At 32.0% G+C, this 21,952-nt stretch overlaps 2 protein-coding genes across 4 annotated transcripts; one reads left to right on the forward strand and one right to left on the reverse strand.

Moving 5' to 3' along the window:
- Positions 1–5,759, forward strand: LOC18593064 (immune-associated nucleotide-binding protein 9-like). Of its 2 annotated transcripts, none has more exons than XM_007020100.3 (6): positions 1–159; positions 778–1,025; positions 1,156–1,433; positions 2,587–2,751; positions 2,832–2,966; positions 5,242–5,759. In XM_007020100.3, the coding sequence occupies exons 2-6, from the start codon at positions 794–796 to the stop codon at positions 5,449–5,451; spliced, it is 1,020 nt and encodes a 339-aa protein (XP_007020162.3). In that variant the 5' UTR covers positions 1–159; positions 778–793; the 3' UTR covers positions 5,452–5,759. The 2 variants fall into 2 exon arrangements, with proteins under 2 accessions (XP_007020162.3, XP_017981432.2); XM_018125943.2 differs by having other exon boundaries at positions 9–159; positions 781–1,025.
- A 370-nt stretch (positions 5,760–6,129) lies between these two features.
- STK (K-box region and MADS-box transcription factor family protein) lies at positions 6,130–21,568 on the reverse strand. 2 transcript variants are annotated; one of them, XM_018125323.2, is made up of 9 exons: positions 21,388–21,568; positions 20,234–20,441; positions 11,495–11,576; positions 9,143–9,204; positions 8,816–8,915; positions 8,402–8,443; positions 8,257–8,298; positions 6,479–6,633; positions 6,130–6,378 (listed from the first exon to the last, which is right to left on the reverse strand). In XM_018125323.2, exons 2-9 carry the CDS (start codon positions 20,413–20,415, stop codon positions 6,375–6,377), a joined length of 669 nt encoding a protein of 222 aa, XP_017980812.1. In that variant the 5' UTR covers positions 20,416–20,441; positions 21,388–21,568; the 3' UTR covers positions 6,130–6,374. The 2 variants fall into 2 exon arrangements, with proteins under 2 accessions (XP_017980812.1, XP_007020164.1); XM_007020102.3 differs by lacking the exon at positions 6,130–6,378 and having other exon boundaries at positions 6,475–6,633.
- Positions 21,569–21,952: the final 384 nt, after the last annotated feature.

Consider the following 21,952-nt stretch of genomic DNA (forward strand, 5'->3'; position numbering starts at 1 on the left):
TGTAAAGCTAGTACGTATGTAGTCAACAAACAGTCCCGGTTATCCCTAAGCAGAAGTTTCCTCCTCTCTTTCTCCTACCTATATATATATATATATATAATATACTTTCTTCTCGATTGAAGTCTTATCTCTTCGTATTCTCGCTTTCTTCCATCTCCGGTAAGCGATTATTTCAGCTTATATTGAGATTTTGTTCTTTCTTCCTGTTAATGTCGCCTGATTTTCTGCCGGAATAAACTCGGTCACAAAAACTACCTGAAAATTTCCCATTTTTTGAGGTTTTTTTTTAAAATTTTTTTTCGAACTGGATCCTTCGCTGATTTAAATTTTATTAATTTATTCATATAATTGCATCTTCATGGCTGCAGTGGAGTTCAGTCTTTGATGCATGAGCCCCAGTTTTTTTTTTTGTGGAGTTTAAATTTATTGTAAATATTTAGAATTTGAGAGAATTGTTTAATTTGGTAGACTGTAATTATCGACGATAAAGATGAAATTACGTGCTTGAATATGAGTGGGGCTTTTAAGTTAGTTCAATGGTCTCTAGACCTCTATCAATTCATTTTCTTGACTTTTGAATATGTTTTATCTTTTCTATTTGTTGGTTTAATTGGTTGGAGTTGAGTAGCTTTCCACGTTTGGTTCAGGTATTATTGTAAAGTGTGTGGTATTGAAAAAAATAAGGAACATTGCGTTATTAACTGATGAGATGCATTATTGTAATTCAATTAATGGTGGGATTAGTGGTCTCAAGGGTAGAAGTGTTTTCCCATGCAGCAGGTAATCTTGTAAGATGGGTGGAAGTGCGATAGATGATGATTGGGAGTTTACCTCACCTTCCAATGGAGTCAGGACTGTGGTTTTAGTTGGACGTACGGGCAATGGGAAAAGTGCAACTGGCAATAGCATTCTTGGACGAAAGTCCTTCAAATCAAGGGCTAGCTCATCTGGGGTTACTAGTACTTGTGAATTGCGGACAACAACGATCAAAGATGGGCAAATTGTTAACGTCATTGATACTCCTGGTATGGTGTCTTACTTGTATTGTTTTTCCAATCATATTATTTGATAGTAGTATCAATGACTTGGTCATTGAAAGACTATTCTTTCTGAGGTTATCAATGTGTAAAGGACTAATTTAACATGTCATTGCAGGGTTGTTTGATATTTCAGCTGGATCTGAATTCCTTGGTAAAGAAATTGTCAAATGTATTGATCTTGCCAAGGATGGGATCCATGCAGTTCTTGTGGTTTTCTCAGTTAGGACCCGCTTTTCAAAGGAAGAAGAAGCAGCTTTGCGTAGTTTGCAGACTTTGTTTGGAAGCAGAATTGTTGACTACATGATTGTAGTGTTTACTGGTGGGGATGAGCTTGAAGATAATGAGGAAACGTTGGAAGATTATTTGGGCCGTGAGTGTCCTCAGCCATTAAAGGTTGTTTCCTAAACTAGAATATAACTTTATTTTTTCAATTATGGCAGACTTTATTGTGTTCAGTTCACTTATTTGTTGAGGTTTGAAGAATACAATCCTGATGAAGTGATGGGAAAAATTGGGGTCCTAACAGGTTTAATATCATGTTTGACATTTTCTAATTATGAGGGTATAGTGCTTTGCTTAGATTTAAAGTTCAAAATTTTGATTTTATTGAGTTTTAATACATTTTCTCTGTGTCTCTCCATTTCTGGACACATGAGCTTATTAGCTTGTCTGTCTGATCAATGTCATAGTTAGCTTTTTAACTTATTGATTTGACGAAATGTAAAAGTTCATTATTTGGTTGGCTTTGGTGTGAAATTTAGGTGGTACTAACATTTTTGGGCTTTTTATGAATGTGAGCTGGATATGGTTGGAGGATTATTTATGTTATGTATGCCAGTTTGGGTTAGAGATCAAAGTTACTAGAGCTTGAGTTGGATGGCAACTTTATGATCTGTTCTTTTTATCTTTGTTCGAGGGCTGATAGAGACACAAGTGTTTGGTTTAAGAAGATTTTATTGCTTAGGTTCTTTCAAAAGGTTGCCATTGTCTGCATAGCTGACAGAGGTTCTTATAGATGACATGCTCATGACAAGGGCATTTTCTGTCTTAAGCATAAAGGAAATAATTGGGAATCAGTTGATCTTCTTATATCATGTTGAATATTCTTTTGGGTTTTATGGTATTTTCTTTTCATTGCATCTAGATTATTTTATTGCCAAAATTTATTCATTAGGTGTATCTTATTAAAATGGTAAAGTGGTTGATGAAAAAAGCTTAATATTTGGTGTAGTGGTCCTATAAGTTTTTGTTTAATGTATTTGGTTGGAGCGGAATAGGCAGACTCTTCCTTCTACGTCTTATTCTTCTTATAAGCAGTATGTTTTCAATGCTATGAAATTGGTGGGAGAATGGGGGTATGCTTGTGTAGCATAGAATGCTAGGCTCTCAGAAAAGCATATCTTGCTTTTATCAATTTAGATACTGATTCAGATAATTCTGGTCTTATATTGAAGTTTTAAGTACTTTGTCAGTGAGCATATTGGAACTTAATCACAATTGATGTGCAATGGCTACAGATACTTACTTTTCTGTTCAAATTGACCAGGATATTTTAGTTCTTTGTGGAAACCGGCTTGTACTTTTTGACAACAAGACCAAGGATGAAACCAAGAGAGCAAAACAAGTTCAGGATCTTCTGTCACTTGTGAACATGGTCATAGCACAGAATGGTGGGCAACCATATTCTGATGAGTTGTTTGCTGAACTGAAGGTCAGTGTCTTTATATTCTTTTCAGTTTGCGGTGATTTTAGTATAAAGAAGTGATGTGAGAGACTGTATTTATTGGACAGAAGGGGGCAACTAAACTTCGTGATCAGCAACAAGAGGTTGCTTCTCTAGAAGGCTACTCTAAGCGAGAAATATCTGATTTGAAGGAGCAGATTGAAAGATCATATGAAGAGCAGCTTAGGCGAATTACACTGATGGTAATTTGAATTTCTTTCTTATTGGTGATGTGTATTTGTGTTTACATCTCAATCTTATAGATCTTTCTAGTGTATATGATTCCTTAAAATAAGGGGAAGCCCATTGCTGTTAACTAAAGATGAATAAAAACCCAATATAGAAGGAAAACCCAAACTATGACTCTAGAATAATGAATCTTCAATCTCCAGCTTCTCAAAAGATTACATAACTGACCTTCAACACTTAAAATTCCAGAAATTGAAAATGAAACAAAAACATGCAATATTAGCTTAGAGATACCTAAATCTATGACTCAAAAGCAACTAATAATGCCTACTCAAAGCTACCAATAAGCTTCTCATCTTAGGACAAGTGCTAAATTAAGGCTTCGGCCTTAGAACCAGCCTCAGTATGCCTTCTAAACACCTTTGCAGGCTGCTGCCAATGTGCTCTATCAGGCTGTTCCCACTACATTCAGGTGTCATTTCTTGTGTATCTTTCTTCTATTTGCATTTTAGCTATTTTGTTTTCCTTAAAGTCAAAAGGAGGGCAGTAATGGTACATACCTGTTAGCTATTCATCTCAAGTTGTTTCTATTGGTTTGTTGTCTTGAAAATGCCTATGGTGCATTGCATTTACTTTGATTTATTTTGGAAGAGAAAATGATGCTTTTCTAATGCTGACATCATCTCCCATCTCAGCTCATCTAATTGCATTGCATCTTTTTAAAAATTACTCTCTTTGTTTCAAATTGAATGTTTGTCTTTTCTTTTTAATTTGTTCCATAGATATGTTCATTTTTCTTTTTGAACACCTACAATTCTTACTTTTTTCTATGTTCCATACTAATATTTAATATATTTTTTGTACTTTTTAACATTAAAACTATAGTTTATCAATGCTATAAAAAATTTTTAGAAAAAATATTAAATACAGCTATCACCTCTGTGTCCTTGTTCTAACTGCTTCTTAATCTGTGCCGTGAAGTATGGTGACTTATAGAATTAGAAAAGAGAAATCATTTCAATTTGGCTGATATCCTAGTATTAATGCCTGTATAACTTACGAACTTTCCTTTTCAGCTTGGCTGGTATCTTATCATCATGTTATGTATCAATTTTCTGCAGTTTTTCATTTCATCCAACTTGCACCAGCTTTCAATTTATTCTCCCCTACTTGTGGATAAGCAAATCCTAAATGTCAAAATGATTACTCATTGGAAGGACCATCACATATTATCCACCATCTCTGCAGTAGTACATCACATGTAACCTTACCATATTTTCAAGAGTTTTATATGATTTTCTAGTGAGGAAGAAATCTATTTGACAAGTAGTATATCCAAATTTATTGATGTTATTAAATCTGGATCCTTTTGAAAGAATTGTTAGCTAACACTAGTACGGCATGCCTTTGCAAACTTCCAATTTGGGTCTCCTTCCTCATTTCTATCTCCATAACCGTACCCTTTCGAACCCTGCATTATTTTTTCTGATATGCCCATTCAAATATCCCTCATAATTGTTCTTAGCAAGGACTCTCTTGAGTCAGTCTATTCCTGTGTTGACTGTTCCCAATGTGTTGCATTTTGGCCTTGTCTAATTCTACTTGAGGAGTAGAGGCATTGACCTGTTGATGTACTCTTTTGCTTTGACTAATTTTCAGTCTATTCATGTTTTTATTCTTTCATTTAGACCTTGTTGCTCGGGACTTGAGGGTGAGATCATGTACGAGTATGTGTCTGACATAGGCAAGTTCAACTTTTTTCTTAGGTTTTTATTTATTTGGACTGTTGGACTCTTAAGTAATGTCTGCTGGATATGTGTTGGATGTGGGTACTTAAACAAAAAAAGGAAAATTGGGATTAACATAGTTTAGATTACCATCAAATGTAGTTTTTACTCTACTTTTTATTCATAGCCTTCCATCTGTACCAATATTTGTAAAATCTCTTCACAAGTTCCTTTGTTTCTTCACCTACTTTTAAGTTTACTTATGGCTGGGCATTGTCGTGTGAGAATCATTGCTTACTTGTTTTATCTAAGCATTGGTCTGATGTGCTGCTAATGAAGACTGTCCTTGTTAATTTCATTTTACCCGGGTTAAATGCAGTATCTCACTGGCAGGGAATGTCTAAACTGTTTCCTTTTAACAATTCACGTCCGTGGATGTGACTGGTTATTTAGTTTTCACTAATTATATTTTGGTTTATCAAGAAAATTTTGGTGCCAATTCAGTCATCATAGCGAACATTCCGAAGTGTTTTTTCTGCTTAATGAACATGGTGTTGTACAGGTTGAATCAAAGCTGAAGGAGACGACCACAAGGCTTGAGCAGCAACTAGCAGAGGAACAGGCAGCGCGGCTGAAGGCGGAAGAGCAGGCACAGGCAGCTCAAATGAAATCAAACGATGAGATTCGCAAGCTGAGAGAGAATCTGGAAAGAGCACAGAGGGAGACTGAAGAGCTCCGCAAGCAAGCTGAAAGTCGATGTGCCATTCTTTGAATCAGCCATTGACTCAACAGTCCCTCCTTTTCTCTCAAGCTGTTGGAGCGGGTTATGTGATTGCAAATATTTTCAATTCTTTAAAAGTGCTATATTTAGGTAAATCCTGGAGTGTTAGTGTTCACACTTGTGCAACTTAAGCTTGTCTTGTTTAACCTACCTAAGTTATACCTGTGTAAATATTAAAGTGTTGAGCACTATGGATCATATATGTTTCTTACATGCCAAAGAGGGAAGGGAAGAAATCAACGAGAAAATAATTGACAGATGTTTGTCACCAAAATTTATAATAGTTAATGTTTTAATCATTCAATCCTTAAAAAGTAAATGGTTATTTACGTGATATTTTTATATCAATTCATGAGTCACATACTTAAAGTCGATTGAGATTACTGATTTTTAATAATTAAGTAAATAAAAAGTTAGTGTTTATGAATATTCATAATCAAATTTGAAATTCTCAACCTTGGGTGATTAAAACAGAAACTTTTAAGAAGTTAAGTGACTAAATGAATAATTTATTCTTTCTCCAAAATATATATATATATTTATATTTATATGCAAAACTTTATTATCTTTTCTACTTTTATATTATAATTTTTTTTAAAAAAAAAATTTAAATACAACTATTAGGTGAAATACTCAAATGCTGCTATAAAATCTTCAGAATGAAATTACTTTTTAACATAATTGATGGTATCTGGTCCATGGCATTAGTTAATAAAAGCAAACTAAACATGTCCATACTCCACACTCCATATGCGTCATATATTTTAGAAGTCAAGAGTGCTACTCCAAATCAAGCACATAACAAGTAAAGAGCTACATCACAAGAACTTCATGATCCTTTTACATACGGTTCAAATGCTTATTTATTATTATATCAAAACACCATTTTGCCAGATTTGTTGTCCAACTGATCTCTACCTGCAAATGCATGTGACAAAAACAATCATGAATTATGAGTCCCATCTCTTTATTTGCAGTACAAGAGAGAAATAAATAAATAAATAAATAAATATATTACCCAAGATGGAGGATCTTCTTGTCCGGATGAGAGTAGGCAGTTCCTCCCTCAATCACATTTGGGCTGAAGAAATTGCGAGAAGCTAATGCTTGGATCGCATTTAGCTCTGGTCCAGTTACCATGTTAGCTTGCTGTAGCCTCTCAATTTCTGCAATCTAACATTTCAAATAAATGCATAAATATATATATATGGATTCTATCTCTGATCAACAACACAGTTAGATTTCACTATGTTATAACAGTACTCAGTGATGGATTTAAAATTTTACATGAAGGGTGACTAAAGGGTAATCATATAAGATCATGAATCTATATATATATATATATCAATTTTTATTTATATAATAATAAAAAATATTGAGAGGCAACGGCAGTCACCATCTTGGCTCCACCAATGCTAGTACTGTGTTGTCATATTGCCTCCATTCCTCCAAATATTCAGTGTATGCTGTCACCTCTTAAATTGTAGTATAAACTGTTACATTGAGGATACAATTCATTTCCCTTCCCTTTTAATAGAAAAATTAAAATAGAGAGCAAAGAAATTAATAGAAAAATAATAGTCATATTTTAATGATATATTATTAATTTATTAATACTTTAAATTAATAATATTTAAACATTTTAATAAAAATTTATTAATTTATTAATATAATTTTGATAAAATTATGAAAAAAAAAGAAATTAAAAAAAGAAAAAATTAAAACAAAAATCATGTTAATATTTTAATGCTATACCTTAATATTTTAATAACAAATAATTTAATAATAACATATTGTATAAAGAATGAGTTTCAAAAACTCTAAAAAGTTTATTAAATTAAATAAATGACAAATTTGTCACTTTATAACTTTTTTTTTTATTATTTTAAATGATTTTTGTTAATAAAAAATTAAAATAATATAAATCAAACAATATAATAATTGTTCTATTATATGTTTGACTTATTTTATTCTTATAGAATAACTATTCCATTCTCCATCTATCTCATTCTGCAAAATAAACATTCTAATTCCTTTCACTAGTTATTTATGTAATTTGGGAATTGTAAATCATTGTGTTAGTAATTATCTATATATCTACATCAACAAGCTTGGGCTGTGGACTGTGGTTGAGTGCAAAAGCTTCATGCTGTCATAATATATATATATATAATACAATTAGAGGTGTTTATGAGTCAAATCTTGGGCCACATATTTACAAGCCAAGTCCAAGTCCCAGATTCACCTGTTTGCATAATATTTTATTATTCAAATGATAAAAATTATTAATATATTTTAATAATTTTATTCTGCAATTAAAATTAAATGATACACATATTTTATTAATATAATAATCTTTTTGAGCTAGGCCCATCTCTAACCTACATATTTATATTTAAGTCAAAATCCAGCCCACATTGGGTTGGAGCCTATGGGCCCAGGTTGGTAATTCAATCCTAAGGGGTTGTAAAACAAAGCATTATTATGCACATTCATGGTATCCATGCAAAGCAATTCTTGTATAAGTGTAGATGCAGGGTGTTTCACGTGTAAGACACCTGGGAAGGAAATATAAGGCAGCTGTGTTGTATTGAATCCAGGAATTATGGCGTGCATGGGAAATTAACAGAAGACCAAACTCTGCTAAACAGTTTTTAGAGAGAGTATATATGCTGTTTTTGTCGAGTGATGAGCTTTCAGTTTGTTAGATTTAAGTAGACATTGATCTAATCTTCAGTGAAAAACATATCTTTAAAGAAAATGTATGTGTTGGGATATAGCATGGTGTAAAATTACCTTGGTTCGGAGACAAACGCTTTCATTTTCCAACTCGATTTCCTAACAAGGTAGCAAAGGATACAGAGTGAGTTATAACCAATGTCATAGAATTTAGAATAGGAATAAACGAAGTTAGGAAAGTCATAAGAAATTTGGGATTCACCCTTTTCTGCAAATACTCTATTTCAGCTAGCAGCATTTCGTGCTGTTGAAGCAAAAAGAAACAGAGAAGAAGAGTAACTTAAATAAGATAATAAAAAAAAAAAAACACAGCATAGACACTAAATATGAGAGTTAGTCATAGAAGCAGGTCATGAACAAGTTTTGATGTATCTACACATGATCTATTGATCATAATTCTAGCTGAATGCAACCCATGTATACCATTTTGAATCCGACACATGAGTTCTATTAGATGCTGAATCTCTACTACAGGTATAATTATAGGTTTATGTGAATAATATTGATAATTAAGTGCATATCATGATAAACACTACATAGGTTTCACAGCAATGATTGATTGGTTTGATGCATTGAAACTGTGGTATTTCCTTAAATTTTTGTTGTGATATTTTACCTTCTTTGACCTGATCCTAGTAATGCCCCGTTCAAGCCTATTCTCTAGCTGCTTTAACTCCTTCACAGTTAAGGAACTCAAGGAATCTCCCATTAGGTGCCTTCAGATTGACAAGGATAGAAAAGTATAAGCAACATTGAATCAACATAAACGATTCCTTTCCTTCAATCACCAAACTTGCTTTCGTTATGATTGAATCTGTCCCTTTCAATTTATATAAGAAAGTTGATTAAATATACATGCGATCCATGCGTAAAGGAAAATAAATCTATCTCCTTTTTCATCTTTGTTCATATGATTATTATTATTATTAGTCAAGGATATTACCTGTTAGAATTCTGAAGCATTTGAATCTGCTGTCTCAACTTGGCTGATTCTTGTTGATAATACTACATTTAGTTGATGATTCAAAATAGCAAGAAAAAGTAAGATTCTTTCATGGAACAAATTTGTAGAAATGGTGATTCTTGTCATGCATATTCATGCAATAATATGAGGTCTATTATTCATATACATACATAGTTAATAAAAAACATATGGTCAGAAAAGATCCTCATGCCCCTCATAGATTTATAGATACAAGCTGGATTTATAGAGAAGTTAATCACTTCGCGAACGCACTTGTAAAAATGGAAATAGACCGACTCAAACATGTTCACTGCATGTTGGTGATTGGATATGTGCAACAAGAACAGACATTGATATATACATGCTCAGGATGAGTGTATATTATTGTTTGGATTCAAGCTGCAGACTGTTGGTGTCTTTAGGTGATCATTTTAGGAATGTTGTTTACATGTTTTTTGTGGCTTTATGTGCAATGGAGTTGTTTTTTATATTAGGTGTTTTCTTTTTCAGTTCATTGTGTTTCAAGTGTGCTACTGTATAAGCTTTACCTATTAATAAAAATGACTGTTTGACTAAAAGAAAAAACACATGTCCCCTGTAGAGCTACTCTACTCTTTGAAGTAAGAACTTAATTAATTAGAAGCATAACTATGCTACATATTGTTGTTATTAACAACACATTTAAGGCCATGGAACTTGAAATGTATGCATATTTTGCACCCAATATGACCACTATACCCTGACAAAATACAAAGAATCACTCCACATTATACTTTATTCTCTTTTCTCTATATAAAAATGTCAATTTCTGAAAAAGTTAAAAGTGACTTACTTAAATATTTTTATCAAAATTTAAGATTAATAATTTAGTTTTTATAAGGGACTAACAATTTATTCTTTAATTTAATAATTCTATTAGTTTATTTAATTTAAACCATCTCAAAATAAATAATCCTAACCGAGCTAAATCATCATTCAATAATAGAGAATTAGATGGAGATACCTAATTGGTTACTTTTAGATCAAAGTTAAGTCAGTGTGTTTAGCATTATTCAAAATTTGATCAAAAGTTAGTTTTATTCAGTCTCCTAATAATTCACACTATAGCTAAAAATTTGCTCAAATTATGCAATTAATTTTTGCGTTCTATAAAAAATGTAAAGTTAATCTTTGTATAATATTTTGTGTAAATTAAGTTTTTATACTTTTTCTATTTGTTAATTTTAGTCTAAATCCTAACATGGTTAACTTTTCATTGTTAAGTATACTGACATGGTTTTTTGATCAAGCTAAAATGACATTGATTGAGATAATGTGGCATTTTCTTGTTGACGTGGCGTTGATTTTGTTCTGACTTGACATTTATTATGTTGTCATGACATTGATTGGACTGACAATAATTTATGCTGACATGGCACTTGCTGACATGGTGAGAATTGCTAAGGTGGCAAGATTAATTGTTGACTTGCGAGGTAGGGTTTTGTCCATTGTAGCTGTTAGCATTTCTCCCCACATTAGCAAGTGCCATGTCAGCATAATTGCATAAACTATTGTTAATCCAATCAATGCCACGTCAACATAATAAATGCCAAGTCAGCACATAATCAACATCAAATCAACAAGAAAATGCCACATCATTTCAATAAATGTCATCTTAATTTGGTCAAAAGATTATGTCAACATACTTAGTGGTGAAAATTTAATGGTGTCAAAGTTTGGACTAAAATTAACAAATTAAAAAGCTACATGGACTCAATTTACACAAATTATTATATAGGGATTAAATACACATTTTTTATACAGTATATGGAGTAATTATATAATTTAACCTAAAAATTTACGTTAGAATACTAAATAAATACTTGCATAAAATTAAAATTATCTAATTTAGTACAGTTAAGTTTTTCCTAATTTTAACAATTAGATTAAGGATTATTATTCTACAGACTAATAATGGAGTTTTTAAAGATCGTAATATGTTAATTTGATAATTAATTAACTTATTAACTTCTAAAAATATATCTTATTATGATACAGGTTAATTCTTTAACCTGTTTATAGAGTTTAAAAACTTTACTACTAATTTATAATTTTTCTTTAATTAAATACTATAAACAATTCAAAAATATAAAATTACACGCACCGTGATACACATGTCCAAAAACTAGTAATCATTGAAGGAGCTATCAATCAAATTATTCAAGTTTAGACTGAAAATCTCATGTTCACTATACAATGGGAAAGGATTACCACCAAAGTATTGTGTCTTGGCTTTGAGATACTGCCGTCTCCCTTTCCTCTTAGTAATAAAGTATGCATGAAAATATTTACCTGAGCATTGATTTCAATAACCGAGTTTGTGTTTGAACTATCTGAACATGCCTTCTTGTACCTCTCTATTGTTGATCTTATGCTGCATCCGAGAACATAAGCATAAATAAGCATGTAATTAAACAAATAGAACATATACGCATTGTGCTTTTTCTTTCCTAGTAAAGCTTAAATGCATATTTTCATTATATTCTCCGCTGTTTGAGTTAAGAGTGTCGCAATTAGATGGATCAGTTCAAGTTTAAGTTGTTTTGATTTTTAGATCACTATATACAAATTGAGTTATAAGAGATTTTGGACATTGATTTTTGGGTCAACTAGGACTACAATTCATGCAGATTGAATCAAATTGTTCTGGTGATTCAATATATATATATATATATATATATATATATATATATATATATTCTCAGTCAAGAAAATAATATTTATAGAAAGATTGAATGTGCAAAAGAGAGGGAACAAGAACAACTGCTCAAAGCGAAAAACAAAAATTAAAAGGAGCAAAATGACAGCTTGGCTGGAAGCAAGAAGAACACTTCATCATAGCTCAATCTATATACTTTGCAAAATCACATAAGTAATAATATGGTAATGGACTAGTTCTGTTATTGATCTCACTGCAACCAGATTGGTTCTGTTGTTGCTTTTTATACACAAGTGAAGTAGAGGAGGGGATTTTATATCTCTTTTTATACTGTCCTGTACCACTACCTTTTTTTTAATGAAAATGCTCTTATGTTTTAATAAAAATATGACAATGAAATAAATGTTTCAGCAGATATGAGTGTACGTGTATGTATACCTATCTTTTAAAGTAAAAAAAATGAATAATTCGATCCATATTCAACTCTTTGTATTACTTTGGAAAACAAAAGGTAAAGGAAATGGACAAAGAAAGGAAGGGACAACGTATGGAAAGAGGTCATGGATGCCTATTTATGGAGGGTACATGCTCATGAAAATAATGAAATGTAATAATACTTTTAGGTTATTTACTTATTTTAGCTTGTGTTGCTACATTGATATAATTTGTTACCTTTTACTCTTTCAATCAAAAAGAACTCCAAAGAAAAGAAACCCTATAGTCAAAAACCAAGTACAAATCAGCGTTGCTTTATGATGTTAGGAGAGGGAACTAAAGGAAAGGCTAAGCAAAGGACGAAGGACAGTTGCAATCCCTTTTATTGTGAAAATCTAAAGACAAGGCTAAGAAGGATCTAGATTGCTTCCCATTAGAGATAAGGATCGAAAATCTTCAAAGCCATTAAAGGGAAGAAAGTATGGGGAAGAAGGAAGAGAAGTATGGGGGAAAGTATGGTGATCAGCTGTGCAAATGCTAAAAATGGAAAAGAAAAGTGATTCAAAAGTTTCATAGAAAATAATAATTTATTGCATGGGCTTGGACTCGCTAAAAGCAAAGAAGAAAGAAAATGGCCATGGTTTAATGTCAAAAGTTCGGTTTGGTACCGGCCAATAAAGGTTTGTCCACAGTCTCACAAATACTTATGGGGATGGATGGAATCAAATGAATAATCAAAGAAGAAATTGAAGAATAAGAATATATTGTGGGAGATAAGATATACTACTAAGCCCACAAAGAAAATAATGTGGAGGCCTCACTGCTCACTAATGATGTGACGTGAAAGTTAAGGTGGATTGAACTAAAGGCATTTTTCTTGCTAGTTATTGACGTGGGAGATAATATATTGCGTTGCATTTTTCTTCAACTAAATCAATTATAGACTCGTTGTAACATACCATCATCATTCAATTCATATATTGGAAAAGAAAACTCCTGTACACTATATAATACCTCCATGGTCAACAATAGAATTGATCCTGTACTAGCCAACCAACACTTTTGGGTTTTATCTTTGTTGTTTCTTTGATAATTTTCATAATAAACTAGTCAAAGCTTTGAGTTTGGTAGATCAAGTTTCAGTAAAGATGTTGAAATTTATTAGTTTTATGAATTTCTTAATTGAGAACTTTGATGGAAAGACTAATTTCACACAATGACAAAAAAGCACGAAAGATCTCCTTGTGTAGTAAGGTTTAATATGCCTTTTGCTAAGGAAGGAGAAAGGGCAACCAAATGGGCAAAGTCAGAGGCAAGGCATGGTAGCACTATTCAACTTTACTTTAGGGATAAACATGTTTAACCATGTTCTTGATAAGGGATCTACTCTAAAGTTGTGGACAATGTTGGAGAAGTTTATTTGATGAAAATTCTTTCCATCAAGTTGAAGCTTAGGCAAAAGTTGTATCGCTTGAAGATGAAGGAGAATGGAGACTTAGTGAAGCATATAAACGAGTTCAACAAATCATTGATAAGTTAAAAAAAGTTGACATGAAGATGGTGCAAGAGGAAAGTGTTGTTGTTTCTCATATCACTTCTAGACTCCTATGAGGTAGTTATGGAATCTCTAATGTTTAAGAAGGATACAATAACTTTAAGCAAGCACAAATAACATTAATGTCTTATGAAACTCAAAAGAAAAGTAAGGAACTGGGTAGTGATTTAGCTGACTTGACATTGGTGGCTGACGTTCGGAAGAACAAATCAATTATAAGGGATCTAAGGGTGAAAAGTCTAGATTTGACAATGTTTAGCACTTTTGACGTAAAAGGTATGAATATATTCAGAGAGATTGTCCTACAAAAAGAGATGAAAGTAATGGGAACAAAGGTGAATGCGTTTTCATTTACAAACAATGACGATTGTGATACTGTTTTTGTAATCTCAAAAGGTATGGATGCTAATTCAAGTGATAGTTGGTATTTAGATTCTGCTAGTGTCACTCATGTATGCTTCCAAAAAGATTATTATTTTTGATTTCCTTCAAGAAGAGCTGAATAGAAATTTGACTTTGGTCGATAAGTCAATTGTCAAAATCAGAGGTCTTGGAGTTGTAAAGATCAAAATGTTTGATGGTGTTATGTGTTTTTTGGGTGGTGTGACCTATATCCCAAAGGTGTGTAGAATCTAATAACATTGAGCCTATTAGACTCCAAAGGGTATGGATATTTTGCTAGTGGTGAAGTCGTAAAAGTCACACAATGCAAAATGGCTTTAATGAGAGGGAATTTGCATAATGGTTTGTATTATCTAAAAGGTTAAGCATCAAAGGGATGGGAACATGCATAGGGGATGGTAGCTACTAAAGTGAGATTTCATTTACTGAAGAGGTGATGAAAGGTTGCCATGGTATAGACGACTGTGAAAGAATGAATGCAATTGGTGGAAAAAAGTTTAACGAATTTGAATTCAAGTCAAAGGTGAAGATTAATTTGAATTTTGGATGGAGTAGAATTCAAAATGTTATTCAATTAGGATTCTAGTTTGTGTACAATATGAGTAGTTGTATGTTTTAAATTGAGTCTTAATCGTATTTATTTTGAATTTTTTATTATAAATATAGGTCTGTACGCCTTAGAAGTTAAATAGTGTTTTTAAAAGCCTTAGAAAGGAAACACCTTGGAACTTTATCTTTTGCTCTAGGTGGAGCTCATGTGGGTGTGAGTGAAGGTTCTTGTAAGGCTATTGAAGGAGATTGTACGAGTGATCTTTGAGTTGATTTGGGAACCATTGAGAGATTTTATTGTATTTTAATTTTTCAATAGTAAAAGAATTATTTCACTCTGAATATAGGTAAGAAATTGAACAATATAAAATTTCTTCTGTTTTCTTTTCTAAGGAAATTTTTTTTTGTATTTTTCTATTTGCTTGATTTTTCAAGATTTTATATTTGCTATTTCTTGGGTAATTTTCATAAGACATGCACAACTTTTTCTTTATAGAGAGTAAAAATGCAACTATATATCATTTATAATATTTGAGTAATATTTCATTTTTATCCGTAATTTATAAAACTCAAAATTTGAATTTTTGATATTTTAAAAGTATTTCATATACATCCATTTATTCATCCACTACTAAAATCCCATTACCAAAGAAGAACTAGTTTTTTTTATGGACTTGTTTTTGGTATATGTCCTTAAGCCAATTGGGTTGGTCAAAGAATATATATTGTAATTTAATGCATACATAATCGCATAACTATATGTGATAGAAGTTTTCCTTCATGTTAGTGCAATAATAAAAATTTATTAAGTACTAATTGGATGAATCCTATGGAACATAGAGGCCTTGTAAGAGAATTGTAAAGTTGTTACAGTTATGAGATCACTATGTATCAAAGCCATGTTCCTAAAATTGTTCTTAGTCATTGTATTGTCAAGACAAAATATTGATAATTCTTAAAAACTAGTACATGTTAAGCCTCTTTACTAGGGGAGTTAGTAATCGATCTTATAGATTGAAGTATATGAGATACTTGAGGATAATATGTGGGTGCTTGTTAAGAACAAGTTCACTGAACATGATCCGCTATGAGAACTCTATTTGATATTTCAGTCAAGTGTCTATAGAATATGTTATCATGTGATAGTCGTGCAACTAGTTTTCAGACTTGAAACACTAGGTCATCTTGTATGAGGAATGATATACTTTGATTTCACTCCTATGGATCTGGAGATGACTAGATGCCTAAACAGGGTGTTTTTAAGTATGGTGGGAAGCATACGAAGGTGGATGAGTGGTCAAGAGAGGATTCATTACCACAAGTGATATGAAGGGATGCATCTCACTTGTTCTTAATTCTAGATTAACTTGTATAAAGTCTTTGGTCAAAGCATGAAGAATTGGAGGAAAGTTAGTTTCTTAAATTCATAAGGTTAATTATAAATTATAAAAACTAATATGGAATGTCATAAGTAGACACTAAGCTATACTTTATGACATATTCAGGATATTTGATGAAAGGACCGTGTTACATTGAGAAGCTTACCACTGAAGAGCTTTGTCAAATTCTTTAATTGATTCTCTAACATTTGGATGGTCCTGATGTATTGCTAAATGCCGTTCATGATCTATAAATATAAATCAATTGTTAAATTGATATTTAATTATGATTTATATTTATTACCAACATGTTAGAAACCTAATGGTTCACACACATTAAGTGACATAATTGAGATTAAATAAGGATAATCAATTAGGTTGGACTTAATTAAAATAGACCAAAATAAAGTGAGAAAATTAATTAAGTTCACAATGACTTAATTGAATAAGAATACAAATGTTTGTATCTAGGGTTATAATTTAGTTTGACTATATAAATACATTATGTTAGCCAACTAAAACTCTAAGCCTTCAGCCACTTCTTAGCTGTTTCATAAAAATAAGAAAAGAAAAATAGTTTTCTTTGTTTGATAGAAATAAGATTCGATAAGAACTTTTGGTATTTTTGTTTTAAAAACAAAACTTGCTAGCACAAGTAAAATCCTACATTTGAGAAGGTCTTGTTTAGTCATTGTATGGATTACTGTTAGAGGCCAAATACTTAGGTGGTTAAAGATTTGATAAATCTTAAAAGTGAAGAAGTAAAGATTTTGCCTGCAGGATTCAAACTGTCTTATTCTCTTTTAGGATTACTTGCTTCATCACAAGAGTTTTTGGATTTAATTTGCTCTTGATTACGATATCTAGAGCAAGGTGCATAATACTTAAACCTATGAGTGTTCATTATTAATATGAAAATTATATGAAAATCACAAACATTTATCTTGAGGGTTTTTAGTTATTTCTTTGATTAAATGTATTTTTATTTTTATGTTGCGTTATACTTTTATTTCTTGATTATTTTTATGTTTGAGCATGAAGCCGAATCTCAACACTTTTTTGTTAAAAAAAATCAATATTTTGTAATGTACTTTTTCAACAGATTTTTTTATGAAAAATTCAATGATTAATACCTCAATTAGTAATGTATTCCATTGAAAATTTTCATCATAAAATTTCTCGTTGACTTTTTTTTTGTGATTTATCTTTTTTTATTGGACAAAATTTTATCAAAATATTCATTGGAATTCCATCTAAAATCCATTGGAAGCCTCTTTAAATTTCCTTTTTGAAAATTGCCTTTCTAAAAATTTTAATACCATTCCATCATAAATCTGTAAATAATGAATAGTATTGTTGATGGAATTTTTCCGACAAAAAAAATTTCATAAAAAAAACCCTGTTTTTGTCTAGTGTCCTAGAAACAAAAAGTTAAATAGGCTTACATGTTTTTGACACGTAGATATCCACGTGATTTTAAAGTGTTAGATTTCATCTGATTTTATCCGTGATTGACAATATAGATGAATTTTGAATACTTTTAAAAGATTGTAAGTCTAAAAATTGAGTTTTATACTAACATATGTAAATAAAATATTAGTACAAAATCATGGATAATTGATACAATTTACTCTTTATATAATCTTTTTTTTTTTACAAATTTTCATGTTAAGAATAGATTTTAATACAACAAAAAAATTGATTCAATGTAAATAACTCTTAAAACTAATTTCTTATCTATTTCTAAATGGTATTAAACAAGTAATTAAACAAGAACTTAACATTCTTTTTTTATTCTAAAAAGTGTATCTCCGAAGCGAATTATATTCTAAAATGCCAATGAATTCATAATGGCTTCGATATGAATGGAAAAGTTAGCAGATGATGGAGCCCCATTCTCACCAATGGTAGCATCGTATGTTGGTCCAAAAATTTTCCATTAGATATCTACAATGCTGGCCTTTCAAAGGTCTAATCTATTTATTTTTGGTCATATAACACATCCAATAGTGAATTTTTATGGAATGGTATTTAGTAATTATCCTTACTTTTTCTTCATTTTTTTTTACTAGGTGAAATTTAATTAGGTGATGTTCATTGTGTAGGTTTCATATTTAAATTCTCCATCGATTGACTATTTCCATCCTTACAATGATTCATTTACTATTGAAAAGTTGGAGTAATTAAAGGTTTAAAATGGGGATTAACAGATCTTAATATGTTGCCTGATTTAATTGAAGAATTCAAGTAACTCCACACCTAACCTCTACTTACCTTCTGCTGTGCCCTTTATAACGCAACATTACTTGGAATAAATTATGAATTAATTATATAATGGGTTCAAGCAAGTGATTTATGGTAATATCCTAGAATAGTTTTGGGAAATGTTGAAGGCATTGGATTTGAATGAAATAAAGGGAGAAAGCCCTTTCTTGTTCCATAAACCTCACTTTCCCGAAACCGAAGATCTCTTTCTTGAAGTTTCAAGTTCTAACCATTAGATATCACGTTAGGTATCTGGTAATATCATGAATTCAGTAACTAAAATGCGTTACAACCTGATTAGGATTGGTAGCAGTAAATTAATAACTTCATTTCTTGTAATGCTAACGTGATGTATCAGCAAGCCTTCCTAATCACCCTATTTATACGTCCTTTGAACCTTTCAGCCTCTAAGTGTCAGTTAATTTAGTTAATTTGCCAAACCACCAAGCAAAACACATGCTTTTAATTAGAAAAAGACGTATTTAAATTATCATGATTTATAAGATTAGGCAATGAAAATGATTGAACCTGTTGACTATCTCACAAGACAAGAAGAGATGGCCTCAATATTCCTGAACGGTTCAACATTGTCCAGGCCAGTTTTGAAAACACTGATCTAACCAACTACCACAGCACATGCATATATACCATCGAATGAGACCAAACTCATTCATTGGAGGAGCTTTAATTACGTCTATATTGGAAGTAGCCCTTTATAGCATGAATGTGCATACATGCATACATGCTAGAGATATGGAAACTAAGCCATCTACTAAAGTCATAAAACCGAACTATATATTGGGAATAATTAATATCATACATACATATTGTTTATTGGTGTTTTTGCAGTGTTAACCAGTGTAGGTTGGTAATGCTGCTTTAAGTCTAAAGCATGATAAACATGGTTATAGACTTGACATGACATTCGATTAATCTCATTTCAATCAATATATAAAACTTTACCTTTCAAAATTGAAAACATTGTTTATTGGCATATATATATTGAAGCAACATGAAGTAATGCTACAAATGCATAACAAGATGTTGAATAAGTCTTACTCTTTTCTTTCAAATTGAATCTTTGACATGTAAAATAAGAAAGAAGTTTGACCAATTTAAGATTTCTTATCTTATTTAGTTCTTTCTCTTTTTTTTAATATACATCTTTTCAAGGCCAAAAGATTAAAAAAATCCTTCAAAAATTAAAAGATAAAATTTTTTAATATTTTAATAAAATATCAATTTTATAATGTTTCAAAATGATTTCTTTTGTAATGAGAAGAATATTTTATTTTTAATTCTGAAAATAATTAAAAATTAAGTTTTTTTTAATTGGAGAGGAGGAATTCAAACCTTACTTTTTAAGTAAGAAATTATGTATAAATCAATAAATCAAATACTTGACTGCTAATTAAAAATTATGTTGACCTTTGTCCAATGAATAGAATTATTGGTCCTATCACTGTCAGCCATACTGCAGTGCTAACAATCTCTTAGCCATATTAGGAAAAATAGCTTCTGACTCTGTCCAAGGTAGCAAACAACCACAGGCCCTTAACTTAAGATGTGGCTGACTTCCTTCTGTGCTCTCTTCTGTTTTCAGCTCAGGAAAATAACACATAAAATACATTGTCTCCTTCAATTATTTTGTATTGAAAATGTTGAAACCATTATTGCCATTTGATTAAAGGTAAATGACATTGAAAACCCACAAGCAAGAAATCAAATGAGCAAGACCAAATATAGCATGATGTGGGAAAGAAAAGAGAAGAGAAGAGATTAATTACTTGTTGTTTGAGTACTCGTAGAGGCGGCCACGGCTGGAGAAGACAATGAGAGCTACTTCTGCATCGCAAAGGACTGACAGTTCATAAGCTTTCTTGAGCAGCCCGTTCCTGCGCTTGCAAAAGGTAACCTGACGGTTGGTGGTGTTCTCTATCCTCTTGATCTCGATCTTTCCTCTCCCCATTGTCACAGATCACTTCCTATAAAACCCTGCAACCAATACGCCTGCCAGCTTAGAGTTTGTCTCATACACAAGGTTTTTTTCTTGGTTTGGAAAGATGAGATGTATGAGTTCTGTAAACAAGGTGTTGAAAATTAAGCTAAGAGAAAAATGAGTGAGAGCAGATGCAGATCCAGCATAATGAATGGTTTCTGCCGTATGTACAAGTAATAAAGGCTGCAAAACCACTGAGAAAAAACAACAATTAGAAGGAAGAAGAGCATGGAGAAAAAGTGACCCATACCCTATCGTCCCACGAACTTTCAAAGTAAAGAATATCTATGGCTGGTAAAATGAACCAAGATTTTTGGGTTTTGTTTCATAGTTACAAACCCCTCCCCCGCCCCCCTCTCTCTCTCTCTTTCTCAAGTGTGGGTTTGCGTGCATATATGGTAGACCTAAACTTGCTTTGAGCTTTTGTTCCCTCACAGACTCAACGTTACTTTTAGATCATCAAAGAAAACTTATAGAGAAAAGGGTGTCAACTCCAAAGAAACTGGAGTAGAAGAGATTTGAAAGTATTTGTAAAGATTTCCGAAATCCAACCATAAAATATAGCCAAAAAGAAGTGTAGGTATGGCAAGAGTTGGCCATCAGGGCAAAGAAGAAAAAGCATCAGGGACGGAACATGAATACACACAGGTGTTGTTTTGCAAGGCAAGAATTTGTAAGATTTTTGCTGAAAAAGGAAGGGAGAGAAATGGAAAAGAGATCTTGTTCATGCAAAGGAAGTATAGAAGATTCCCTTGCTCTGACAACAGATCTAAGAAGATACAACAAAACCAATAAAGAAAAGAAACCATGCATTTCGGTAAATCCATATTGTTATAAAAAGCAAGTTGCATAACATATTTAACAAGATCTAACCGAGACCCAGTTGTGTTTTTCCTTTCTATTTTTCTTCGAAAACAGATGGGAAAAAGCCCACATACAGACCTGAGCTTTGGCCACACTTCCGGCCACTTCAGCTTTCGGAAAATTCCGAATCTCAAAGAAGGCAAAGTGTTTCGACTTTTTTTCCACACTTGCTCTCTGGAAACGACTGATAGCCCCTTTCTTTCTTTGTCAATATAGAGTAGAGGGAGCTAAAGCTAAAGATAATTATAAAAGAGAGAGTGAGAGAGAGATGGGGATGTGGGAGTCTTAGTCTCTCTGAGTTGGAAAAAGACATTGGAATTGTAATTTGCCGAAAGGGCAGAGAGGACGTTCTAGTTTTAGCTAAATGAAAGAGCTTTGCAGGTGCAAATTCACACCATTTCTGGCAATGGCGTTTCCATTTTTGTCATACTTATTTAAAGCCCCTGAACTGACTAACGTGCCCTCCACCAATCTTTCTAGCTACTCTCTCTATTTAATGGGCGGTGTGAGAATGAGATCGATCCCTCTCTCTCTCTTCCAATTTCCATCGAATTAGGGTTTGGTCTTTGGTGCCATCCACGTATTGCAGCACTAGCTACCTAGCTTATAATCCAAATGACATATAGCATAAAACGAGAATTGT

This window comes from Theobroma cacao, chromosome 8 (genome assembly GCF_053813885.1).
Source record: "Theobroma cacao isolate CCN51 chromosome 8, ASM5381388v1, whole genome shotgun sequence".
Lineage (NCBI taxonomy): Eukaryota > Viridiplantae > Streptophyta > Magnoliopsida > Malvales > Malvaceae > Theobroma > Theobroma cacao.